Source organism: Osmerus mordax, chromosome 21 (assembly GCF_038355195.1).
Source record: "Osmerus mordax isolate fOsmMor3 chromosome 21, fOsmMor3.pri, whole genome shotgun sequence".
Lineage (NCBI taxonomy): Eukaryota > Metazoa > Chordata > Actinopteri > Osmeriformes > Osmeridae > Osmerus > Osmerus mordax.
The window spans coordinates 13,163,887-13,191,142 of NC_090070.1; the positions used below are offsets into that span (position 1 = coordinate 13,163,887).

At 49.8% G+C, this 27,256-nt stretch overlaps 5 protein-coding genes across 5 annotated transcripts; 3 read left to right on the forward strand and 2 right to left on the reverse strand.

Moving 5' to 3' along the window:
• Nucleotides 1–4,382: 4,382 nt before the first annotated feature.
• hapstr1b (HUWE1 associated protein modifying stress responses b) lies at nt 4,383–7,731 on the reverse strand. The gene is made up of 4 exons (XM_067259102.1): nt 7,325–7,731; nt 5,935–6,018; nt 5,338–5,613; nt 4,383–4,982 (listed from the first exon to the last, which is right to left on the reverse strand). Exons 1-4 carry the CDS (start codon nt 7,518–7,520, stop codon nt 4,726–4,728), a joined length of 813 nt encoding a protein of 270 aa, XP_067115203.1. The 5' UTR covers nt 7,521–7,731; the 3' UTR covers nt 4,383–4,725.
• Nucleotides 7,732–8,149: 418 nt separating this feature from the next.
• LOC136964992 (broad substrate specificity ATP-binding cassette transporter ABCG2-like) lies at nt 8,150–15,587 on the forward strand. The gene is given in 17 exon segments (XM_067258967.1): nt 8,150–8,166; nt 9,037–9,195; nt 9,657–9,716; nt 9,869–9,986; nt 10,376–10,531; nt 10,628–10,648; nt 10,650–10,786; nt 10,964–11,115; nt 11,505–11,597; nt 11,697–11,845; nt 12,625–12,776; nt 13,534–13,623; nt 13,751–13,875; nt 13,963–14,117; nt 14,205–14,294; nt 14,404–14,456; nt 15,042–15,587. Coding segments are annotated over 17 exon segments (1,875 nt in total). The 3' UTR covers nt 15,190–15,587.
• Nucleotides 15,588–16,136: 549 nt separating this feature from the next.
• Nucleotides 16,137–17,063, reverse strand: LOC136964993 (proline-rich protein 18). The gene has a single exon (XM_067258969.1). The coding sequence runs from the start codon at nt 17,061–17,063 to the stop codon at nt 16,137–16,139; it is 927 nt and encodes a 308-aa protein (XP_067115070.1).
• A 703-nt stretch (nt 17,064–17,766) lies between these two features.
• LOC136965096 (actin-related protein 2/3 complex subunit 1A-like) lies at nt 17,767–22,154 on the forward strand. Its single transcript, XM_067259097.1, is given in 13 exon segments — nt 17,767–18,032; nt 18,631–18,725; nt 19,069–19,173; nt 19,451–19,673; nt 19,879–19,986; nt 20,148–20,250; nt 20,252–20,373; nt 20,493–20,568; nt 20,699–20,734; nt 20,736–20,874; nt 20,877–20,895; nt 21,020–21,110; nt 21,209–22,154. Coding segments are annotated over 12 exon segments (1,125 nt in total). The 5' UTR covers nt 17,767–18,032; nt 18,631–18,661; the 3' UTR covers nt 21,248–22,154.
• Nucleotides 22,155–23,365: 1,211 nt separating this feature from the next.
• Nucleotides 23,366–26,728, forward strand: LOC136965108 (actin-related protein 2/3 complex subunit 1A-like; the record flags this gene model as incomplete). The annotated part of the gene is given in 4 exon segments (XM_067259113.1): nt 23,366–23,584; nt 24,139–24,290; nt 25,917–26,033; nt 26,606–26,728. Coding segments are annotated over 3 exon segments (304 nt in total), but the record flags the coding sequence as incomplete, so codon positions are not given.
• Nucleotides 26,729–27,256: the final 528 nt, after the last annotated feature.

Sequence of the window (27,256 nt, forward strand, 5' to 3'; positions counted from 1 at the left end):
TATGGAGGGGAGGATGATGGAGGGAAATTGAAACGGGGAGAGAAGAGAGGAACAGGATGGAGAGCAGAGAAATGGGGAGGGAGGGAGGGGGTGAGGCAGAGGAGAGAGAGCGTGAGGGAGAAGAGAGAGAGATGGAGAGAATAGGAGGGAGGGGGTGAGGCAGAGGAGAGAGAGTGTGAGGGAGAAGAGAGAGAGATGGAGAGAATAGGAGGGAGGGGGTGAGGGAGAGAGAGGAACACATATGAAACTACTGCAAGATGGATGGATGAAGGAATGGATGGATAGACAGATGGGGAGGTAAAAGTTAAAAAAATTAAATGTTATCCTGGAGGTACCCAGAGAGAGTGGTCTGAGAGTGTGTGTGAGAGAGTGTGTGAGAGACAGTGTGTGTGTTTACATCCAAGCAAAAAAAGCTGCTTAATGGAGACAGAATGTCTCAGTAGACTTTCAGTTCAGAGCAGAGTCAGCATCGCACACACACACAGGCATACGCTACTTTAACAAGAACTGACAGTTGAGGGAACACACCTGTTGAAGTCATATTCTGAGAGATGATGTCAGGGTACAAGAGCAAGGTGACAGCACACACACATACACTCTCGCACACTCACACATATACACACACTCCCTCGCACGCACATATGAACACTCACACACACACATCCACTCACACACAAACCCACACATATGCACTCCCACACAGACACACATACACACTCTCACACACACCTACACACTTTCTTACACACACACGCCCACACACTCACACACATACAGTACATCCACACATGTTTGCATTAGGTTTGGGTTTTCATTGGGTTTCTGTGTGAGTGTGTGTGGTCAAAAACAGATTTCAGATAGTCAGTTATTTTTAGTATATATATACAGTATATTATATATATTTATATATAAACTTGAAAGAGAGGTGAGTTATGTAAGTCAGTCTCCTCCTCTCTCTGTATCTCCTGAATCTGTCTCCTTCCAGTGCTCTGGGGAGGACACGCCCCCAGAGCCAGGACACGCCCCCAGAGACAAGACACGCCCCCAGAGCCAGCAGTAAACCACCTTCTTGCGGTGAAGCGGTGGTGCAAAACGGTGGACCACACATTCCACCATCCTCCACCCTCCATCTCTCCACCCCTCCATCCATCTCTCCACCTTCCATCTCTCCACCCCTCCATCTCCATCCCTCCATCTTCTCCACCCCTCCATCTCTCCACCCCTCCATCCATCTCTTCACCCCTCCATCTCTCCACCCCTCCATCCATCTCTCCACCTTCCATATCTCCACCCCTCCATCTCTCCACCCCTCCATCCCTCCATCTCTCCACTCCTCCATCTCCATCTCTCCACCCCTCCATCTCTCCACCCCTCCATCTCCATCCCTCCACCCTCTATCTCCACCCATTTCTCATTCGTCTTTTATTTTTATTTTTTTTAGGTATGTTTTGAATCTAGTTCTGAGCCCTGAACGTCTCTTCCTGTGTCAGTCTGCATTGTCAGCTCCCGCAAATGTGCTGTGCGCTGGCGCCCCCTGCTGGATGAGAGGCGTAACACCAGCAGATTTAATGACCGCTCCTTATGGAGAAGTTGCATCACGTCGCTTGCTTCTCTCTCTCTCCTCAATCTCTCTCTTTATCTCTCTCCATCTCTCTTTATCTCCTCTCTCTCTCCATTTCTCCTCTCTCTCTTTTTTTTCTTTCCCCACCCTCACTCTGGTGTCTCTGAGTTGGATAAATATTGCCGGGAGATATATAACGTGTTGCTATGGTGATCAGCTCGTGGGTTTTTTCGCAGTGTAGTGGAAGTCAGGGACGTACTGCATGGGGAGGTCTGGTCTGGAGTGTGTGTGTGTGTGTGTGTGTGCGTGTTCAAAAGACGGGGGGAGACCGACAGGGATGGAGAGAGAGAGAGCAAGAGAGAGAGAGAGAGAGAGAGAGAGAGAGAGAGAGAGAGAGAGACGGGGCAACAGATCTTTAGAAGAGAACATATTCACGGGAGGAAAAAAATAAAAAAAATAGCATCCATTTCATTCATACCACGCACTGTTCACCTGCTGTGAGTGTTTGCGCGAGCACCTGTTTGAGTGCGTGTGTGTGTGTGTGTGTGTGTGTGTGTGTGTGTGTGTGTATGTGAGAGAGAGAGAGAGAGAGAGAGAGAGAGAGTGTGTGTGTAACCAAAGTCTCGCACTGCAAACAGTCACCAGGGAGTATTTAACCCGATCCTCCTCTCCTCCACCTTCCCTCCCTCTCCTCCACATCTCCTGGGACGCATACTCAGTCTGTCTGATTGCACCCTCTGTGTGTTTGAGTGTGCGTGTGTGCGCGTGCGCGCACTATCAATTAGCGAAGGTTGGTGCAACAATTATGATTGCTCTCTGAGTGTGTGTGCGTCTCTGTGAGAGCGATAACTGGTGCAGCATCATTGATCACCAGCTGTCTGCCTTTGAAGACTCCCCCTATGGACACACACCCGGGAACACACTCGTTCAGGAGGAATGAACATGGCTATGAACGTGTGTGTGTGTGTGTGTCCGCTATCAGCTCGGTCCAGATGGCCGTATTCGAGGGGGTATTCTGGAACGTTCAGACACTTGTTGCTTCCCGCCACGTCTCAGCTCCTCGCGGACGTGTGAAACAGCCCTCGCGGTCAGCTGCGCCTCGCGAGCGGTTATCAAACTACGACGAGTCCGCGTGCCTCTCTGTATCACAATCACTTTAACATTTTCACATTTCATTCATTTGGCAGACGCTTTTATCCAAAGTGACATACAAATAGCCTACTGCATGTATAAAGAAAACCACTTTATATTAAAATGATAATCCTAACATTTTGGATGAATGAATTTCACAATTTGAAATTGGCCACATTACAGCAGCATATTACAAATGGGCATATTCAGTTCCACATGCATTTGAAACATTACGGCTAGTGAGTTTGATTTCGTAGTGAGCTTATCATGGTCTGCCATTGAATTGCCTACACCAAGTTAGTGTGTTTATGGACTGCATGCACATTGTGTACCGATGTAGATAATGCCAGTTTAGGCCCCCAAAACAATCTTAGAAACAGAGATCGAAGTTGGATGATATATCCGTTACTGACAACAGAATACAACAGAAGAACGAATCAACAGTTAAGGATTTAAAACAAACCTTGAGATCTGGAACGGTTTCAGAGTTCAGATCTTTTCTTACAGTGCAGCGCAATTTCAATATCAAACTGGCTCCTCCTATTCACAACTAGAATATAATCACCTATTTAAGAAGATATTCCTACTCGGTTATCAGGGTTCTGTGCCAGCGTGCTACACACCAGGCGGACCCATCTTTCAAACATGCGGGCTGTGTTGCCACCTTGTGGTGGATAAGCGTAACCGACTCTGATGAACGGTGCAACATGAACGTTTGTTTACATCGAGGAACGAAGCGTCTCCGGTTTCCCCCGCGCACCAGCCCCCACAGTGACACAGACTGGAAGAAATTCAACACCTACCGACACTGTCTATAACAACGGTTTTATAAAGTTTTTCTCCACATCTTCCTAAACCGAATAATGTGAACGAGATAAGGGAGCACTTATTTACTCTCAACACAAGCGTAGTCACAAAGCAAACGTGTCGTTTCATAGTTAAAAGCTTTTTATTTTATTTTATTATTTACTGCCAGAATCATTATTGTACATCAACAACTCAATGGGGTTTTGCACTTGTCGTTTTTACAATATGTACCACGTGTTTCATATCAGCACAGTTATGTTTATATACACTTTAGATAGTCCACAATATTACTGGAAGAGGGGGGAGGGGTCATGGCTGAAAGCATAAAAAATAAAAAACGGAATTGAATCCATAACAAGATTGTGCTAAACGTGCTGGAGCCCCTCAAACACACACAGACACCCCGGCCAAAATACACACACACACACACACACACACACAGCCTCTCTGATCCACAACATCCAGTGATAGCAGCTTCTTCAAAAGGCAAAGACAAAGTATGCATACCACACACACACACGTCAGTAAGTGGCAGTTTTCCTGACACACACACACAAACTCACAGCAGGGAGTACCAGAGATGTCAGTCAGGCGCTTGAGTAACCGAGGGTCGACCACTTAAGAACCCCACTCTATATTCCCCTCATCCTTCTCTCTCCCCCTCTCTCTCTCTCTCTCTCTCTCTCTCTCAACCCCCCCCTCCTCCTCATCCTCCTCCACCTCCCCTCTCTCAACCCCCACTCCCCCTCCCCCTCTGTCTCTCGACCCCCTCCCCCTTAACCCCCCCCCTCCCCCTTAACCCCCTCCTCCCCCTTAACCCCGCTCCCTCCCCCTTAACCCCGCTCCCTCCCCCTTAACCCCGCCCCCTCCCCCTTAACCCCGCCCCCTCCCCCAGGATGTTCCCTCAGTGGTTCCAGGTGTCGTTGTGCTGCAGATCTCAGCTACACTGGAGAGATCCTGGACAGAGGGGAGGGGACCGTGGGAGGAGAGGAGTCCCACATCAGGATGTCATCACTGGAGAGACCATAGTCTTAGGGGCGGAGCCTGCTCTGTGATTGGCCAGGTGGGGGAGGATGGTGTGGCTATTTATATATTTTAGTTTTTCTTTATTTGAAGCATCAGGACCAGGATTGGCCAGTCGTCATCTAGTCATCCATGGGCTGCTGACGAGCAGAGGTGAGGGGTGGGAAGGGGGTTTGGGGGCAAAGGTCAAAAAGGGGCGGGGCTCAAAGCATCCGGTTGCGTTTGTGAGTCGGCGAGTCTGTGATGACATCACTGCACTGGGCGGATCCCCTCTTGCGATTGGCCGCAGCGACAGTGTCCAGGTGCAGCGCCATCTCCTCGGAGATGAAGGTGTTGAGGTCGACGTCATGGAGACCGTTCCTGCGGCGGCCGGCGGGGGGGGCGGAGCTGTCGCGGAGGTGGGTGGGCGAGCCAGGGGCCCCGGAGCGGACAGAGATGCTCGCCATCGCCCCACTCAGGCCTGCAGGGGAACAGCACACAGGTCACATTCTGGAAACACAGTGGAGACACACTGAAGGGTTTCACCGTGTCGGGCTATGGTGTGTGTGGATAGTGTGCGTGGTGAGTGTATAGTGTTTGTGTGTGTGTCTCACCATATGGTTGGGTATCGTTTGAGTTTTTACAATACCGGTGCCAAATCAATACTTTAAAAACGGTTCCGGCGCCTAAACGGTGCCTGAACCGACACTTAAAATGATCAAATAAAAACAAGGCACAAAATGCCAGTGGATGACATCAGTGCTGCCATGTACTTCCACTGTGTTGTTGTTTGGACTTGCATTAATGTGAATTTTCTAAGTCTGGAAATGACTCACCATGCAGGGCTATGGCCTCTCTGAACGGCTGCAGGTCTGTCTCCACCGACGACACCGTCTCTGTCGACGACGGTCGGCTTGGAGACATGACGGCCAGCTTGGGCGGGGCCCTGGGATTGCGAGGGGGCGGGGCCTTGCCACACAGGAAGCTGATGAGGTCCTCCCGCCTGATGTTTCTTCTTCTCTTCTTCAACCAGGACAGAACTTCCTTGTTCCTGCGCTGGTAGCCCACCTGGATGCCCAGGTCGTAGCTACGCTGGTGAACCTCAACACTCTCTGGAGGGGAGCAGGAGGGGGGGAGCAGGAGGGGGTGGAATGGGGGAAAAGGGGAGGGAGGGTAGGAGATGGATTGGGGGGAGGGAGAGGCAGGAGGGGTTTGGGGAGGGAGTAAATGGGGGGGGGGGGCAGTAAAATTGAATGGAGAGAGATGGATGGGAGGAATGATGGGGAGAGTGGTTACTTTACACTGTCTGGTAGCTGAGATGTGGTTACTTTACACTGTGTCTGGTAGCTGAGATGTTACTTAGCACTGGGAAACTTTAAATAGCTAACTCTAAAGGTCAATTAAACTCATACAGACGGTGTCTCGTGACATACCTTTGTACAGGTTGGTAACGGCGGTGGCGGCATTCTGGAACGGAACCCAAAGCGACAGACCTTGCTGTTGTTGGCACACACGGTCTGCGGACACACGGCGATGACCGTTACTATCGTTACCGAGCACAGTTCATCTGATGTGCCTCTTCACAAATCCCTCCATCGTTATAATATCATAGGAATCTCCATGAACATTGTGGACGCTAGAAATGTGTTGTTCAAGTTAGTTTTTTAAAGTAGGACGCGTCGGTATCTCTCTCTGGGTGTTTCTCTAGCTAGCGTGAAGTTTATTTACATCCCATGTCAACTTGCTCGCATGCGAAACGCCATTTTGTACACGACCCTATTTATGTGAAGACAGATTCAAATGTTGCCAGGTGGCGCTGAGTAAAACAACAATTTGTGTTAGCTTGCACAAGCTAGGCCATTTATGAATCACGATAATATACGCTAATCTTGGCAGGTCTTCAGTTAGCTTCACAGCGGTGGCTGTTTTGCACCAAGTATGTCCGTCTCCCACTAGAACCTCGCTCAAGTACAATAACTATTCAAATGTCTTAGCTTGCTAATCCCCTCGCCATTTTGTTCTGAATATTGTCAGCATTATGATAAACATCCAAATGTGAACAAGGTCGATAATTCTGGGTCTATCTCCAGTGTGTGTCTGCGTCTACAGGAAGGCCAGACGCTACCGATAACATTGAGGGTTTGGCCGTAAATAGTAAAGAGTTATTTTCATCATATGAACTCCTCCCTGCGCTTCGCCATTTTGTACCACGGGAGCAGTGCTAGAAGGCGTTAGCCGATTATCGAAAGGTCTGAACGAACAAACAAAAAAACATTCAGTTCCAGAAATGCCCAATTGTTATGACTTTAGAACAAAGTGATCACATTTCAGAGACGGGTGACTTATTCGCCCATCTCGAAACTGACAGTGACAGACAAAGCCGGCTGTCAACTCCTGACCAGGCTGTACAACGCACAGTCTGCCAGTGACAGATTCGAGTCTGACAGATAAACTAGTTAGCGCTATCTACACAACTTGACACTTATGCACTTCTGTGACAAACTAGCTATTTGCTTAAATGGGAAAGGCCACTTAAAACCACATTAATTAAATAAAGCCGTCTATTAAATAGTCTGTATCAACGTTTCAAACAAAGCCAATTCGAATCAACAGTGAAGCTAGCTTTTAAGCTAGGTACCACCGCTAGCAGTGCTACCTAGCTAGAGCTAACTAATAGCTAACACAAGTGAGCTTGTAGCTAGTCAATGCCCTTTGTTGCCTCCCAGTCTTCGGTAGCAAGCTAACACCAGTATGCTAGATTGGATAGCCAATTATGCTAACCAGCTTGCCGGCTAGCTAACCAAGTCAACCATGAATGCGGACCTTTGTATAGTTGTGCCACCGCGGTGGCGGAATTTTGGAAAAGATGCCAGAGTTTTTGCGGGCTCTGCTCCGTGTCCTCCTCGCTCGGCTGGTCCTGTTCGGCCTCGGCCAAGCACTGCCGCTCCCATTTCGAGAACCAATGTTCAGGGCCGTGTTCTTGAATCTCCGCTTCGCCCTCACCCTTCTTCTCCTCCATTATAATCGCACTTTGACTAATCTATTCAGGTGCAATAAAGTCTAAGACTGTGTCCGTTTCTTATTCCGATGTAAAGGATTATATCGGCTGATCGCTGCGGTACAGTCGAATAACTCATAAGCAATTGTCGTTTGCTTGCTAGCTAGCTAGCTAAATCCGCATCGTGATAGCTTTCCGCCGCTGCTTTGAAGGAGCTGCCCGGTCCCAAACAAACTGAACACTCCAATGACAACACCTCGGAGTTTCTTGAAAACATAAAACCATGCTTGTTACAGAATCCCCGCCTACTTCCTCACCACACGGTAAAACAATTGGTCGCAGCCGCCATATGGCGTGGTCATGGGAGCCTTCTTCGGATAATTATTGGACACTGGAAAATAACGTCACAGAATAACGAACATCCTGCCCCCTTGTTGTAGTACCGCATAACTTCCGGAAGAGGGCAGCGGTGCTGTTACAGTGAGTGAACTAGCTCCGGCCTTCAGTTGGTAAAGTAGCAATCAAAGCTGTTATCAAACACATTAAAGTATAAAAAAATGATGATTACGAGGCGTCACATCTTTGAGTTAGTTATTCAAGATAGATGTTTGGTAACTGTTCACATCCGCACTATTTTACTCGCCGTTGCCATGGTCACAGCCCACAGGTGCTAAGTTCACGTCCCCTTCCCCCTGATTGGGTGTGGCCCCAGCCTTGTCCCTGGGTGATAGGCTGGTGGGGTTATAAAAAGGTTAGGCTGGGTGAGGTGAGAGAGACAGTACCAAGCCAGTTTCAGAGCTGATACCATTCTGCTTTACTGGAGCCTGGTGAAAGGTCGAGTTCTTCTTCTACCTGTCTGTTTAGCTTTCAGACAATCTGCCTGCCTGCTTGTCTGTCTGCTTAGCTTTCAGACAATCTTCCTGCCTGCTTGTCTGTCTGTTTAGCTTTCAGACAATCTTCCTGCCTGCTTGTCTGTCTGTTTAGCTTTCAGACAATCTTCCTGCCTGCTTGTCTGTCTGTTTAGCTTTCAGACTGTCTGTCTGCCTGCCTGCATGCCTGCCTGTCTGTGTGTTTAGCTTTCAGCCTGCCTGCCTGTTTGTCTGTCTGTCTGTCTGTTTAGCTTTCAGACTAATTGTCTGTCTGCCTGTCTGTCTGTCTGCCTGTCTGTTTAGCTTTCAGACAATCTGTCTGTCTGTCTGCCTTTCTGTCTGCTTGTCTGTCTGCCTGTCTGTTGAGTTTTCAGACTATCTGTCTGTCTGTCTGTCTGTCTATCTATCTGACCTCCTTCAACATTACCACTTATTTCTCAAGTCTCCCCTCTGCACCTCTCTCTCTCTCTCTCTCTCTCTCTCTCTCTCTCTCTCTCTCTCTCTCTCTCTCTCTCTCTCTCTCTCTCTCTCTCTCTCTCTCTCTCTCCACACATATCTTCTTGTCTCCCAGTCTTCATAGTAGTCTACCTTTCTATCTCCTTCCACCTGACATCTGGCTCTCTCCTCACCCCTCTGGCTCTGTCACCATGGAGCTGTCTGGTCGCCAGGAGGGGGTGTACGTGCAGTGTGTGGAGGGGGGGCCCCAGGGAGGGGGCCAGGGAGGGGGGCCCCATGGTCACCTTCAGCCGGCTACACTACAGCGTGAGGGAGAACAGGAGCCCCTGCAGGAAGAAAGGCCCTGAGAAACTCATCCTTAAAGATGTCAGGTAGGGTGTTTGTGTGTGTGTGTGTGTGTGGGTCTGTGTGTGTGTGTGTGTCCTGTATTTTGGCACGTCTCAACTGTTGACAGAAACATCTCTACACACGGGCAGGGCACTAGACCATACACTAGGTGTGTGTGTAACATCTCTACACACTTGCAGGGTACTAGACCATACACTAGGGTGTGTGTGTAACATCTCTACACACCTGCAGGGTACTAGACCATACACTAGGGTGTGTGTGTAAACTCCAGCATCATGGTTATGTGAGTGCACGTGTTATTGTAGATATGCTATCAGGGTAGTTTAAACTGGCCTCACGTTCCATGTTACACAACCTGTACTTGGCTACACACACTGCCACCCTTGCCATTGGTCAACTCTACTTTCCCACGGCTGATGTTTGTCAGTGGCCTTTCGTGATTGGTCTATGTGCTGTTTTGTTGTTGTCTGATTGGCTGATCCAGTGGCATCATGAGACCAGGGATGAACGCCATCATGGGTCCCACAGGAAGTGGAAAAACATCGTGAGTCTCACACACACACAAATGCACATGTACATAGGACACAGTCACCTTTCTCACTATTTTCCCTTCGGTGTCTGTGTGTATATGTGTGTATATGTGTCTGTGTGTGTGTGTGTATACGTGTGTGTGTGTATGCGTGTGTGTGTGTGCAGGCTGCTGGATGTGATCGCGGGCAGGAAGGATCCAGCAGGGCTGCGTTCAGGGTGTGTGATGGTGGACGGGAAAGTCGTGACCTCTGACCTCAGGCTCATGTCAGCCTACGTGGTGCAGGTAAGGGGTCACATGACCCGATCACATGACCCAATCCCATGACACTCCCTTCCTCTCACATGTCCCTCACCCTCCCTCCTCTCTCTGTCTCCCCCATCCCTTCCTCACCCTCCCTCCTCTCTCTCTGTCTCCCCCATCCCTCCCTCCCTCACCCTCCCTCCTCTCTCTCTGTCTCCCCCATCCCTCCCTCACCCTCCCTCCTCTCTCTCTGTCTCCCCCATCCATCCCTCCCTCCCTCACCCTCCCTCCTCTCTCTGTCTCCCCCATCCATCCCTCCCTCCCTCACCCTCCCTCCTCTCTCTGTCTCCCCCATCCCTTCCTCACCCTCCCTCCTCTCTCTCTGTCTCCCCCATCCATCCCTCCCTCCCTCACCCCCCCCCCCCCTCCAGGATGACATCCTCATGGGGACTCTCTCTGTGAGGGAGAACTTGCTGTTCAGTGCCAACCTGCGTCTGGACCCAAAAACTCACTCCAGCTCCCAGAAGCACAGTAGAGTGGACACCATCATCCAGGACCTGGGACTGAAGGACTGCTCTCACACCAAGGTACACACTCACACACGCACGCACGCACACACACTCAGACTCACACACACACACACCAAGATATATACAAGTAAATATATGTGTGTGTGTGTGTAGATAGGGACAGAGTTCCTGCGGGGGGGTGTCTGGGGGGGAGAGGAAGAGGTGTAGTATTGGTATGGAGCTGATCACGTCCCCCTCTCTGCTGTTCCTGGACGAACCCACCACCGGCCTGGACTCCAACACTGCTGGAGCTATCATCGTCCTGCTGCACAGGTACACACACACACACACACACGCACACACACACGCACACATACACACACATACACACACACACACAGTGCATACACATGCACACGCAGCAATTCTAACCTGTGTGTGTGTGTATATGTGTATGTGTGTGTGAGTGTGTGTATATGTGTGTGTGTGAGTGTGTGTATGTGTGTCCAGGCTGTCTCGTCAAGGGAAGACCATCATCTTCTCGATCCACCAGCCCAGATTTTCCATCTTCAGACAGTTCGACTTCCTGACTCTGATGCACCGAGGAGAGCTGGTCTACACTGGCCATGCCCAAAAGGCCCTGGGATACTTTACTGACCTGGGTGAGGAGGGGAGGGGGGGAGGAGGGGTGAGGAGGGGAGGGGAGGGGGGAGAAGGGGAGGGGAGGGGGGAGGAGGGGGGAGGACAGGAGAGCAAGTGACATTCAGAACAGTTCCATAACAATGTTTTTATGTATAAACAATATGGGAGCACATGTGTATATGAGCCACATGTGTCTTTATGATATTATTATAAAGTGTCAGATACCGTCTTTATGACATCATAATAAACCAACAGTATGTTATTGTGACATCATAATGGAATGGTGGAGGGTGGGATTATGACACCATAATAAACCAACAGAATGTTATTATTGACATCATAATGAAATGGTGGTGTGGTGGAGTGTGGGATTATAACATCATAATAAAATGAGTATGTTTTCTGGCAGGGTTCCACTGTGAGCCCTTCAACAACCCTGCTGACTTCTTCCTGGACATAACTAATGGAGAGGCCAGGTCAACCTTGGAGAAAACACACACAGGTACACACACACACACACACACACAGACACACACACAGGTACACACACACACACACACAGACACACACACACACACTCTCTCTGACCTTCTTTCAACAGAAGACAATAATCCGTTAGCGCTCCGCTACAAGCAGTCCTCTCTGTATCAGGAAGTGTGTGACCAGCTGGACCATGTGACCAGCGGCCACAACCTGCAGGTCAAAGGTCAAGGGCAGAAGGCTGCCTATGTCACTTCCTTCTGGTACCAGGTCAGATAGAGGGAGTGCGTGTGTATGTGTGTGTGTCAGAGTGCGGAAGTTTTGAAAAAAACTTTTGAAAGGTTGAAAACATTTTGTTTCAAAGGTTCAAACTTTTTTCATAACAAAGTTTGCATCATTTATGACTACTTGATGACTACTGTACTCTATTGTACTATTGTACTGCTTTAATCTTCTCTGTTCTCCTCCTCTCCTCTCCTTTCAGTGTGTGTGAAAAAAAAGTTACAAAAAAAGTTTTAGAAAGGTTGACGAAAAAGTTAACAAAAAGAAATCTTTCGGAATATACTAAAAAAAAGTTTCATAACAAAGTTTGCATCATTTATGACTACTTGATGAGGAATCAAAAAGGTCTTCTTTACTTTAATATGAGCAAAAAAGTGTAGTTGGCACTTCAACTTTTACCAGTCTTTTTAAACATGAGTATCTGTACTTCTACTTGAGTGAAGGATGTGTGTACTTTTACCATCTCTGCTGTGTGTGTGTGCATTATTGCTCTTATATCCATTTATGAGTATGATGTAACATTGTTTAACGTGTGTGTGTTCTCGTGTGTGTGCGTGTGTACCTGTGTGTGTGTACCTGTGTATGAATGTGTCTGTGTACCTGTGTGTGTACCTGTGTGTGTGTACCTGTGTATGAATGTGTCTGTGTACCTGTGTGTGTGTGTGTACCTGTGTGTGTGTACCTGTGTATGAATGTGTCTGTGTACCTGTGTGTGTGTGTGTGTGTGTACCTGTGTGTGTGTACCTGTGTGTGTGTGTGTGTGTCAGATGCGTGTTGTGTGTGGTAGGACGGTGCTGAACTCTCTCAGGAACCCCCAGACCTCCTATGCTCAGATGGCTCTCAACATCTTCTTTGCTCTGCTGGTGGGACTCATCTACTACCAGATCCCCCTCACCCTGCCTGAGGCCCTGCAGAACAGGTACACACACCTGTCTATCTCAGAACAGGTACACACACCTGTCTATCTCAGAACAGGTACACACACCTGTCTATCTCAGAACAGGTACACACACCTGTCTATCTCAGAACAGGTACACACACCTGTCTATCTCAGAACAGGTACACACACCTGTCTATCTCAGAACAGGTACACACACCTGTCTATCTCAGAACAGGTACACACACCTGTCTATCTCAGAACAGGTACACACACCTGTCTATCTCAGAACAGGTACACACACCTGTCTATCTCAGAACAGGTACACACACCTGTCTATCTCAGAACAGGTACACACACCTGTCTATCTCAGAACAGGTACACACACCTGTCTATCTCAGAACAGGTACACACACCTGTCTATCTCAGAACAGGTACACACACCTGTCTATCTCAGAACAGGTACACACACCTGTCTATCTCAGAACAGGTACACACACCTGTCTATCTCAGAACAGGTACACACACCTGTCTATCTCAGAACAGGTACACACACCTGTCTATCTCAGAACAGGTACACACACCTGTCTATCTCAGAACAGGTACACACACCTGTCTATCTCAGAACAGATCGGTAGTTTCCTTCAACCCCAGAGTAACAGTTCATCAGATAATGTAATCTCTCTGCCCTCTATCAATCCCCTCCCTCCCTCCCTCCCTCCCTCCCTCCCTCCCTCCCTCCCTCCCTCCCTCCCTCCCTCCCGCCCGCCCGCCCGCCCCTCCCTCCCTCTCTCCTCAGGATTGGAGCGTTCTTCTTCCTCATTATCAACATGGTGTTTGGAAACCTTTCTGCTGTGGAGCTGTTCATCAACGAGAGAGCACTCTTCATGTGAGGGGAAGCAGGGAGAGGGGGAGGGAAGGGAGAGAGGGAGGGAGGCTGAAGCTATTATTGGTCTTCTCTAAGTAATTCTGCAACTTGTGTGTATTTGTGGTATGTGTTTATGTGTGTGTTACAGACATGAGAACTCCAGTGGGTATTATCGTACATCTGTGTACTTCCTGTCTAAGATCATCGCTGACCTCATCCCTAACAGAATCATCCCCATCTTCGTTTTCTCTGCCATTGCCTACTACATGATGGGTAACACACACACACCACACACACTCACATACAGAACCTGTATAACAGTTTTTTATTTCTAATTCTAAATCCTCCCCCCCCCCCCAGGTCTGAAGCCAGCCTTCACGTCCTTCCTGTTGTTTGCCTTGACCATGTCCCTGGTCAGCCTATCAGGAGTGAGCCTGGCCTTCCTAGTCTCCGCCTCCACCTCCACCTTCGCCATGGCCAACATCCTCATCGCCCTGCCCTTTGTCTTCATGATGGTGACACACATACACTTATATACACGCTCACACATATATACACACACATATACACACTCAAACCCCCTCATGTGCTTGTGTCTTCAGGTATTTGGAGGGTTCCTGGTCAACCTGAACGCCATGCTCAGCTGGTTGTCATGGCTACAGTGGATCAGCATCTTCAGATACGGACTGGATGTAAGGGGGGGGGGGGGGGGAGGGGGAGGAGGGGGGTAGGAGAAGGAAGATTGTTCATTACATCATATATATATTTTCCTTCATCGTTTCTCCCTCTCTCTCTCTTCAGGCGGTTACCATAAATGAACTGACAGGACTGGTATTCTACAGTAATAACACAATGTGAGTACACACATGCACAAAAACACACACACACACCGGCCCCACCCCTCCCCGTGTGACCCTGTGGTCCTGTGTGACCCTGTGTGACCCTGTGTTGACCCTGTGACCCTGTGTTGACCCTGTGTTGTCCCTGTGACCCTGTGTTAACCCTGTGTTGTCCCTGTGTGACCCTGTGACCCTGTGTTGACCCTGTGACCCTGTGTTGACCCTGTGTTGACCCTGTGTTGTCCCTGTGACCCTGTGTTGACCCTGTGTTGTCCCTGTGTGACCCTGTGTTGACCCTGTGTTGACCCTGTGTGACCCTGTGTTGACCCTGTGACCCTGTGTTGACCCTGTGTTGACCCTGTGTTGTCCCTGTGTGACCCTGTGACCCTGTGTTGACCCTGTGACCCTGTGTTGACCCTGTGTTGTCCCTGTGTGACCCTGTGACCCTGTGTTGACCCTGTGTGACCCTGTGTTGTCCCTGTGTGACCCTGTGACCCTGTGTTGTCCCTGTGTGACCCTGTGTTGTCCCTGTGTGACCCTGTGACCCTGTGTTGACCCTGTGTGACCCTGTGTTGTCCCTGTGTCCCTGTGTGACTGCAGCCTCCCGGGGGAGGTGTACCTGCAGCTGCAGGGGATCGACTACAGCCCCTGGGGGTTCTGGAGGAACCAGGTGGCCCTGCTGGGCATCATGTCTGTCTGCATGGGCCTGGCCTACGTGCAGCTCCGCAGGGTCAACCGCTGGAAGTGATGCTCCAGGACAGGGGGGGACTGTGTGTGTGTGTGGTGTATGGTGTGTATGTGTGTGTGTGACTGGATTAATTCCATAGAAACAACATATCAATATACCGAATCAATAGATGAATTTATATTTACTTCATCAACAACTCATCCATCAAAATATGAAACATCAAAATGTGTGTTTATCAAATGGTTGTATCTGGTTATTATAATATTGCTGTTATAATGAAGCCAATACGTTCATCGATCAACAGATTAATGTTTCCAGTAGAAAGATCTTCTGTAATCACATCATGCTAAATAGTGACATGTAGGTCATTGTATCAAACCAGTTTCCTGATGTGTATCCTTTTTTGTTGTTGTTGTTTATTTAAAACAATTAAAAATCGAAGTTTAAATGGGAGAGTCGTTGGGTGCACAACGTAGGTCTTGTCCGTGCATTTCCTCGCCTCTGAGTAGATGAGCTGCTAAGCCCATTAGCTTGTGTCAGAGCAGGAATTACCGTTCTACGCTCGTGAATCGGAGTGCAACTTTAAAGCTGCTTACCGGTGTATCAGAGGAGTCACATCAACAGCGTGCTTTTAGTCAGCAACGCTGTTGTCACAACACAGATAACAAGCTAAATATAAATAACATTTTGGGCGGTAATGTCCCCTATGGTACGTAGGTCGTGACTACTAAAGCGTTCTACACCTGATCGTTATCCTGGTGCCATGTGCAAACTATTTCTGGCCAGAGCGTGCCACTGGTTTCTATGGCACCCACGTCTCAGCGGTGCGCACAGGTAAACTGGATGCATGGGTGCTGTCGAACTCACGCGACTGCAATAAATAAGACAACAACAATCTTCACAAACACAAAAACACTAACTTAGATATGTGAGCGCTTTGTCCATGATGGCACGAGCGCATTAGTCCGTCTATAGCCTATATAAAAGTGTCCAAATATCCCTTTCCTTCAGAACCTCTTTAGGCTCGCGCTCTTGTCCATGGTACAGAGCGCCACCGGTGCACTCTCGAGCCCTCGGAGCCACTCGGTGCACTTCAGCACCACGCGCTCGTCGAGCGCGTTCTCCTCCTCCTCGTATTCCACATCGTCGTACTTATGCCGATCATTCAGTAATGAGATCTTCACCATGGAGCTAATGTCTCCCGGTAGACCGACGTTGTTACCGGTCTGAGTGCTCGGTACGCTAATCCCTCGTGGTCCCGGTCCGGGAGTCCGTTTGGCGACGTTATTCTCCCTTCTCCTCCGGGTAGGGTCCACGAGCGTGCCGGTGTTGGTGTTGTCCCTGACAGCTCGGTACTTCTCCGCGCTCCGCCTCTGCAAGAGGAGAACCGCCTCTGGGGTGAGCGTGAGCGTAAAGCGTGTCTCCTTCCGCTCCGGTTCTGGGTCCCTCGCCTCCGGGGAGCCTCTGGAGCAGCCGTGCCCCCCGTCACTTCTCCGCTGCGTCTGTGGGACAGAGTCCCCCGAGCTAGACGCGAGGAAGCTGCTGCCGCCGCTCCAGCTTTTAGGTAACGTGTATGTCACTCTCTGTGACGGTAGCCAAGGGTTCCTGCCTTCCACGCGGAGCGCCGCTGAGGACTTCCCGGTGGGCACGCGACTCCTCGGTTGGCTCTTCCTCCCGAACTGCTTTAAGTTAGAAGTCAGACGGTCCTTCACCGAGCTGGGCTTGTCATCGCGCGGAATCTTGGTGGTGGTGATCTTAACGGCCGACGGTGTCCCGCTAACGATCCTGCCTCTCCCGGAGACTGCTGGTACGGAAACCGAACGCTGGCGCGTGATAGATACAGGAGGAATAAACGGCATTTTGAAGATGCAGAGAATCAGGTAGGACAGAAATTCGGTTTTGCTCGTGAACTGTTCGAAGAAAGAGAACGGCATATAGGGAGAGTTGTTACTGGACAGCATAAAATAATCTGCGGCATTATCATCCATGCAGGGTCGTTCCTGATTTGGGAGCCCCTCGCGCTAAAACTTCCATGATAACAGTGACGTTAGAAATCACGCAGAGCTTTGGAATGCCTTGGATTTAATCTTCAAACCGGAGGGGGCGTGGGGCTGCTCCCCGGTAAGACCCGCGCGTGGAAGTGAATGATGTGCGTGTCCATTAGGCCTATTTCAAAGACCATTACGCACATGGTCTTAAATAGATGCGCGCGAATGTGGAGTGTGAGAGGGATGACAGAGTGCGTGCGTGTTGGGATTAACTGGAGATATTTCTGTACATCTTCAGCCTTTAATTAAATAAATTCATCCACGTGAAAAACTTTTATTTTAATGTGTCATGTAAAGAGTTCTCACCACGCGCAAGATCCAAGATCACACGCAATTATTAAACGTTATTTATTTATTCGCCTGGATCAGCTAACTGTGTCTGACAGATCTCACCCTTATTTTCCTTAACCATTTCGGCTGGTTGTTTTTTGGAACCCCGTTATGGCTCAATTCCCCCTACACTGCGTCTTTGAACGAAAGGATTGTGATTTCATTATTGTAGTTTCCCTTCTCTGCCACCAGAGGCAGGTGTCTGAACACAACAATACTGCGCAGGGCTGTCGCTTGACATTCCGGTCTGAGTGTGTGTAGCCTGCTAGCTCGCTAGCTGCATGCTAAGCTTACAGACGTAGCTACAGGTAGACGTTTTACCGTCAGCTCACCGCCGAAAGAGCCTCGTCGTCGTTTCCTGGTTTTCTTGACATCCCCCCGCCATTCCTGGACGAATTCGTGTCGACTGCCCAGAGTCCACGAATTCAAGTCCATTGTTTAGCCTGCTGTACTAAACAAGCAGTCGATTCCAAATTTAGAAGGAGTAAAAGAAAAATCTTGACTTAGCTATCTGTCAAATCTAAGGTGAGTTAGCATATGTATCTAGTGCACCGATGCCTGTGCCTCTGGAGCCGGTGTAGGACCGTACAGAAGTCGCAGGATGGAATTCCTCGATAAGGCCTGGATTTTACGGCGAACGAGAAAAAACATTATTTGGCATGTTTAGTCTTCAAAAGTTCGTTTATTGGAGAAATGTTGTAACGGTTAACATTTGGAACATTTCCATTTCGGAAATGAAAAAAAAAACGTTATTTAAGATATATTAGCTTTTAGGTAATTGCTTTGCCGGTGAAATATGTTAGCTAGCCAGACTAGCTAGGTCCTGCATAATTCACCGCAGTAACCATCTAGTTAGCTAGCTATCTGGCTAGTGGTAGCTGCAAGTGTTGATATTCGTGGTGGCAGATGCTAAACTGCCGGAAAACTGTAGCTGTTAACTTGTTTAGACGAAAGTGTCTCCCTTATTGCAGAGATGCACTTCATTAAGACATTGTATTGGCGAGCTTGACAACCGAATGTGTTTGAACCAGGATGCTAACCAGGGTAGCCAACTGTTAGCGTTAGCTAGCCTCGTCATCCTAGCCAGTCAGTCAGTCATCAGGGTCTCTGTCTCTCGCCCCAGGGTAACTCGTCTGCCACCGGCCACACCCAACATGTCCCTGCAACAGTTCCTGCTCGAGCCCATAACATGTCACGCCTGGAACCGGGACCGCAGCCGTAAGACACGTTCATATCTACCGGTAATACAGCCGCCGGTCAAACTAGCTGGACCGCGTCTGGTAAATTGTCTGGTGTTCATGGATGAATGAGAGTGCAGTTTCTTGTCTTAAATCCCTGCGGCATCTTTAGACTCGACTACCCAGATGGTCTAATGTTATTGTAAGTTATATATTATAATAATATTGTAACATTAGTTATATTTAGCTGGTAGATGTGGATATTTTGCACCGTGCCTGTAAGTACAGACCGGTCCTTGACTGATCACCGAAATAATGTTACAACTATTTACTTCTGCTCCTTGGTCGTCTGTTGTACTAAGCCTGCCTGTCCTCTTGTGTAGAGATCGCCATCAGTCCCAACAACCATGAGGTCCATATTTATAAGAAGGCTGGAAACCAGTGGGTGAAGAACCACGAGCTAAAGGAGCACAATGGCCACATTACAGGTACTGTGAGAGTGTGTCCTTCTGGGTGTGTGTGTGAGAGTGTCACTGTTAAAATGTGTGTCGCACTCAGCTACACGCGACCAGCTACACACTGGCTGTTGTAAATGTGTACATTAACCATGCATCCCTTTCTCCATCCTACCCTCTCTCTCTCCTTCCCTCACTCTCCCTCCTATTCACCCCTCCCTCCTCCTCCCTCTTGCCCCCCCCTCCTCCTCCCTCTTGCCCCCCCTCCCTCCTACCCCCTACCTTCTCCCCCCCCCCACCCCCCCCCCAGGCATCGACTGGGCCCCCAAGAGTGATCGCATCGTGACGTGCGGGGCGGACAGGAACGCCTACGTGTGGTCCCTGAAGGAGGGTGTGTGGAAGCCCACCCTGGTCATCCTCAGGATCAACAGGGCCGCCACCTTCGTCCGCTGGTCGCCCCTGGAGAACAAGTTTGCTGTGGGCAGCGGAGCCCGGCTCATCTCAGTCTGCTACTTTGAGTCTGAGAATGACTGGTGAGGGGGGAGGGAGGGAGGCAGGGAGGGAGGGAGGGAGGCAGGGAGGGGGGAGAGAAGGGGAGGGATGGAGTAGAGGACAGATGGATTGTTTGAAAAGAGAATGGATAGAAGGAGGGAGGGGTGGATGGATTGAGGGATAGATGAATACAGAGATTACATTGTGCTGTGTTTCACCACAGTATGTTTACTTTGTGTGTGTCAGGTGGGTGAGCAAACACATCAAGAAGCCGATTCGCTCGACCATCCTCAGTCTGGACTGGCATCCCAACAATGTGCTGCTGGCTGCTGGATCCTGTGACTTCAAATGCAGGTAGAGAGAGGGGGGGGGGAGGAGGAGGAGGAGAGGGGGGAGGTCGGGGGAGGTCGGGGGAGGAGGCATGTATAGTTTGTGAGTTATGAGACCTGTTGGACCTAATTTGGAAATGTTTTTGACAATACTGTCTCCCCCCCCCTCCTCCCTCCCCCCCACAGGGTGTTCTCAGCCTACATCAAGGAGGTGGAGGAGAAGCCAGGCCCCACCCCCTGGGGCAGTAAGATGCCGTTCGGGGCGGTGCTGGCGGAGTTTGGGGGTGCGGGGGGGGGCCGGCGGGGGCGGGGGCTGGGTGCACTCTGTGTCCTTCTCCTCCTCGGGGAACCGCCTGGCCTGGGTCAGTCACGACAGCACCCTCACCATGGTGGACAGCACCAAGGGGGCCATGTGAGTGAGCATGGGGGGGGCTAGAGCTGTGGGGTGTGTAGGGGGTGGTGAAAATGAGTACAGAACTTAGTTTAAGGTGATATGGAAGTCTAACTGTGTGTGTGTGTGTGTGAGACCAGACCCTCTCAGCTGAAGACTGAGTTCCTGCCTCTTCTCAGTGTGATCTTCGTGTCTGAAAACAGTGTTGTAGCAGCGGTAAGACTCACACACACTCTCTGTCTCTCTCCATCTCTGTTTTCTCTACATAAACAGCTTACAAACAATGTCTTTGACTTTAAAAGAAGCTACAAATGTATCATGTCTAACAGTGTGTGTGTGTGCGCAGGGTCACGACTGCTGCCCCATGCTGTTCCGCTGCGAGGCGGGGGGGGGGGGCCGTGGTGCTGGTGTGCAGGCTGGACCAGCCGAAGCAGGCGGCCCAGAGGAACATCTCAGCCATGGAGCGCTTCAGGAACATGGACAAGAGAGCCTCGAGCGAGGAGCGCAACACCGCCCTGGACACCTGCACCAGAACAGCATCACGTAGGACACACACACACACCTGGTTATGTATGGCAGGCAAGAGACAGTGGTTGTTATAAGCAGTTCAGAATTAGAAGTTGATTTGTGAGTCTTAACTGTGTGTGTGTGTGTGTGCCCCCCTCAGCCAAGTGTCTATATATGAAGGAGATAAGAGAGACTGTCGTAAGTTCTGCACCACGGGCATAGATGGAGCCATGACCATCTGGGACTTCAAGGTACACACACTCCACACACATATATATATATATACACACACACACACACACTCCACACGCCCACATGCTAACTCCATGTTGTGTGTTTCTCTCCCCAGAGTCTAGAAGCTTCTATCCAGGGACTCCGCATCATGTGATCAACTAATGAAGGAACCACACTGCCTCCCCTCCCCTCCTCCCTAATGATGCGGCCAGTTTCACCATGCTAAAGTGTCTGCTAAAGCACTGACCACAACACACACACACACACCCTACACACAAAAAGTACAAAAAGACAGACACACTACACGCGTGCACTACATGCAAACACACCACATACAAACTAACCACACACACACTCAACCTCTCAGAACTGACCAGCTGTGTGACATCACTGTTATTGTTTTGTTGTTTGTTTATAAATAAATAAATGAAGGTTCCAAGGGTCACAGGTTAACAAGCCCTCTGATGTTACTAACAACCTAACTCGGCCCCTCCCCCACACACTTGAGCTGTGGTGTGTGTGTGTGCGCGTGTGTGTGTGTATGTGCGCGGGGGGGTGTGGTGCGGAACCAAAGCCCCACTGAGCGATTCTACCTGGTCTGTAAGCATGTCTGGTGGGAGACGGTTTGAAAATTCTAAAACGTTGAGGCTGTTTGAAACTGTTCAAGGACATTGAGACAGTTTGAAACTGTTCTAGAATGTTGAGACTGTTTGAAACTGTTCTAGAACGTTGAGACATTTGAAACTGTTCTAGAACATTGAGAGGATTTGAAACTGTTCTAGAACATTGAGACATTTGAAACTGTTCTAGAACGTTGAGAGGGTTGGAAACTGTTCTAGAGTATTGGGACCTGTTTTTGTTTGTTTTCTAACCACTGATTAAAAGTGATTGAAGTTATGAATAAGAAATATTGTGGAGTCATAGTTTCCCAGACAGGATGTTGTCATAGACGTGCTGACAGACTCAACCCAGGGGGTGTCATGGTGGACCATCGCAGACTCAGGAGGGATCTCTGTCATGTACATTAAATAAAAAATAAACCCCTGCCATTTACACTACAACACTGTGTCTGTGTGTGTGTGCGCAGCTCTACACCAGGAAGTGATTACTGGCACAGTGATCTAGTGCACAGAAGAGACAGGAAAAAGAGACTTCTGTTTCTTCACCCACAGCTTTTTCTCCTTTTTTCCACCTCAACCTACTTACCCTCCCCCCTCACACTACTTACCCTCCCCCCTCACTACTTACCCTCACACTACTTACCCTCCCCCCTCACACTACTACCCTCCCCCCTCACACTACTTACCCTCCCCCCTCACACTACTTACCCTCCCCCCTCACACTACTTACCCTCACACTACTTACCCTCCCCCCTCACACTACTTACCCTCCCCCCTCACACTACTTACCCTCCCCCCTCACACTACTTACCCTCACACTACTTACCCTCCCCCCTCACACTACTTACCCTCCCCCCTCACACTACTTACCCTCCCCCTCACACTACTTACCCTCCCCCCTCACACTACTTACCCTCCCCCCCTCACACTACTTACCCTCACACTACTTACCCTCCCCCCCTCACACTACTTACCCTCACACTACTTACCCTCCCCCCTCACACTACTTACCCTCCCCCCTCACTACTTACCCTCACACTACTTACCCCTCCCCCCCTCACACTACTTACCCTCCCCCCTCACACTACTTACCCTCCCCCCCTCACACTACTTACCCTCACACTACTTACCCTCCCCCCTCACACTACTTACCCTCCCCCCTCACACTACTTACCCTCCCCCCTCACTACTTACCCTCACACTACTTACCCTCCCCCCCTCACACTACTTACCCTCCCCCCTCACACTACTTACCCTCCCCCCTCACCACTACTTACCCTCACACTACTTACCCTCCCCCCTCACACTACTTACCCCTCCCCCCTCACACTACTTACCCTCCCCCCTCACACTACTTACCCTCACACTACTTACCCTCCCCCCCTCACACTACTTACCCTCACACTACTTACCCTCCCCCCTCACACTACTTACCCTCCCCCTCACACTACTTACCCTCCCCCCTCCCCTGTTCCTCTTTTTGCTGCTCCCTCTTAAACACTCCCTCCCCCATTTTTCTTTATTCGTTTTCAGAACTGGCTGTTCCTCCCTCCCTCTGCTCCTCCCCGTTTCTGCTGAAGTGAACCTTCTGGTCTCCTCCCTCGCTTCCTTATTTTGCGGAAGCGAACCTTCTCCCCCCTCCTCCCCCCCTCTCTCTTCACTTCTTGTTTCTTTGCAGAAAAGTTTCTGCCCTATGTAGAAACCCCCTCCTCTCTCTCTTCCTCTCTGCTCATTTTGCTGTTGGCGTTCGCGTTGACTGGCCAGAGTCCGCGAGCTTAAACTTGTCTTCTATTACCTAGTCTGGGGCTCTCTCTCATCCCTCCATCTCATCCCTCCATCTTTCTCCACCCATCTGTTCAGCAGCTCTCTGGGTGAGTACAAACTTCTCACACACACACAGTCTTTGTGTAGTAGAAGTAGAGAGATTATCTAACACAGTAAATTCAACATGTCTGGCAAAGCTGAGAAAAGTTTGGTGTGTAAGGTAAGACTGTGTGTGTAACAGATCTCATATCCTGTAACATGGTGTGTGTATGCATGTTGTTGATTAGTTTGTGTCCCTGACCATCATTCCTGTCATGCTGTGTAAGCATTCCACGCCTTCCTGGTCCTCGTTAGTTACATCAGAGCCGGTCTGGCTGTCGGTCTGTCTGTGTGGCTACCTTTAGTTCAAGTCTGTCTGCCTGCCTTCCTTTACCTTCCTCTACCTGTCTGTCTGTCTCACAATACATCATCTTCCCTTCATTTTGTGTGTGTGTCTATATAGCTATAGACACACATGTTCAACTTCAACTATTGCTTTTTTTTGTGTCACAATAAATCATCTTCCCCTTCAGTGTTTGTGTGTGTGTTCACTTCAAATTCAACTACTGCTTTTCACAGTTTGAGGATGTAACTTGGTGGCTCCACCCTTCCCTGTGTGCAGATACAACCACAACCACAATCCTCATCCCCATTGGCTAGCGTCATCCCACTTCCTGACTGCTTGGTTGTCTGCTGAACCCTGATTGGCCATGGCTTACCACAGCTTCCTGCTCGAGCCAATCAGCTGCCACGCCTGGAACAAGGACCGGACTCGTAAGTGCAAACAAACTCCTCTGATTGGTCAATAAATCAATCATCTCCTTTTATGGATGGTGATCATCGGACAATGTTTTAAGGGAGAGAAGAGCGAGAAGTGGAGTTACGCAGATACACACACACACACACACACACACACACAGACACACAAAGTCACACATAGTCACACTCACACACACAGACACACACCTCTGTGGCCTGACAGGAAACAAGCTCCTCTGCTGGAACCTCCAGCAGTTCCAGAACCCACCGTTGCTAAGCTACCCAAGCCAGTCAGACAGACGGTGGACTGTGATTGGTTCCCGGGTGGCTGGGAGGCCCTTCCTGTTTCCTGATGCGAGGGGGCGGGGTCACAGGGCTCTCGGTCTCACAGAAGTCTTTTTGTTGTGTGTGTGTGTGTGAGGTTGGTTAACCTCACAGCACCCCTGACGGTGTGTGTGTGTGTGTGTGAACCAGCCCCTCAGGAAACACTCCATATTTGGTTGCACTCTGTGAGCACGAGTACACACCAGCACACACACATACACACACAAACACACAGGTGCACACACTCACAAACACACTTAAATATGTACATACACACACATAAAACACACTTGCATATACACAGACAGGCACACACACACATCTAGATACTCACATACTGACTCATTTATGGAGGGTTGTGTGAAGACATTCAGGCTCTCTCTGTCTGTCTCTGTCTCTCTCTGTCTCTCTCTCTCTGTCTCTCTGTTTCTCTCTGTCTCTCTCTCTTTCTCTCTCTCCCTCTCTCTGTCTGTCTCTCTCTCTGTCTCCCTCTCTCTGTCTCTTTCTCACACACACACTATATCTGTAAATAGATGATGTGAGAGGAATGTGTCCTTGCTTCCCACGCTGGTGTTTCAAACACACGTGCATGTCCTGAGTGTGTGTGTGTCTGTAGGGAGTCAGGTGGCTGAGTGGTTAGGGAATCGGGCTAGTAATCAGAAGGTTGCTAGTTCGATTCCTGGCTATGCCAACCAAATGACGTTGTGTCCTTGGGCAAGGCACTTCACCCTACTTGCCTCGGGGGAATGTCCCTGTACTGACTTCCTCATGTTATGCTGTAACTTTCTAGTCTCGTCCTGTCTAAACCCTTGTCATGTTTGTGTATTAGAAACTGCAAGTGGCAGCTCGGATCTAAGATGGATTCGAGAGACCGCAGATAGAGTGCGGCTAGTTTGGTTTGTTAAACGTTTTAGATCAACACTTGTATTATTGTTTTTGTTGATTTTATGTAAAGCACTTTGAGCTGCAATTCTTGTATGAAAAGTGCTATATAAATAAAGTCTTACTTACTTACTTAAAGTCGCTCTGGATAAGAGCGTCTGCTAAATGACTAAATGTGTGTGTGTGACTGTGTGTGACTGTGGGTGTGTGTGACTGTGTGTGTGTGTGACTGTATGTGTCTGTGTGTCTGTGTGTGTGTGTGTGACTGTGTGTGTGTGTCTGACTGTGTGTGTGTGTGTGTGTGACTGTGTGTGTGTGTGTGACTGTGTGTGTGTCTGACTGTGTGTGTGTGTGTGACTGTGTGTGTGTGTGACTGTGTGTGTGTGTGTGTGTGACTGTGTGTGTGTCTGACTGTGTGTGTGTGTCTGCCTACAGAGATGGCTCTCTGTCCCAACAACCATGAGGTCCACATCTACCAGAAGGAGGGAACCCTAACCCCAACCAAGTGGAGCAAGATCCACGAGCTGAAGGAGCACAACGGCCAGGTCACTGGTGAGACACACAAACACACACTGTCACACACACATACACACACACACACTGTCACACACACACACACTGTCATACACACACACACACACACACTGTCACACACACACACTGTCATACACACACACACACTGTCATACCACACACACACACACACACACTGTCATACACACACACACACTGTCATACAGACACACTGTCATACACACACACACTGTCACACACACACACACACACTGTCACACACACACACACACTGTCACACACTGTCATACACACACACACACTGTCACACACACACTGTCACACACACACTGTCATACACACACACACACACACTGTCACACACACACACACACACTGTCATACACACACACACACACACACACACACACTGTCACACACACACACTGTCATACACACGCACACACACACTGTCATACACACACACACACACACACACTGTCACACACACACTGTCATACACACACACACACAAACACTGTCATACACACACACACTGTCATACACACACATGCATATGCAGTGTGTCCACATGTTAACGCCCCCCCCAGGCATCGACTGGGCTCCTGACAGTAACCGCATCGTGACGTGCGGGGCGGACAGGAACGCCTACGTGTGGTCCCTGAAGGAGGGTGTGTGGAAGCCCACCCTGGTCATCCTCAGGATCAACAGGGGCCGCGCGCTGCGTCCGCTGGTCGCCCCGGGAGAACAAGTTTGCTGTGGGCAGCGGCTCCAGACTTATCTCAGTCTGCTACTTTGAACAAGAGAACGACTGGTGAGGAGGGAAGAAAGGAGGGAAGGAGGGAGGGAAGGAGGAAAGGAAGGAGGGAAGGAGGGGAGGAGGGAGGGGATGGGGGGAAGGAGGTTTCTAACCCTGCATCTGATTATGAATGTGGTGTGTGTCAGGTGGGTGTGCAAACACATCAAGAAGCCGATTCGCTCGACCATCCTCAGTCTGGACTGGGCATCCCAACAATGTGCTGCTGGCTGCTGGATCCAGTGATTTCAAATGCAGGTATAGAGAGGGGGGAGGAGGAGAGAGGGGGGGAGGGAGGGAGAGGAGGAGAGGGGGGAGGTAGGGGGGAGGTTGGGGGGAGGAGGAGAGTGGGGAGGTAGGGGGAGGAGGAGAGGGGGGAGGTAGGGGGAGGTTGGGGGGGAGGAGGAGAGTGGGGGAGGTTGGGGGAGGTAGGGGGAGGGTTGGG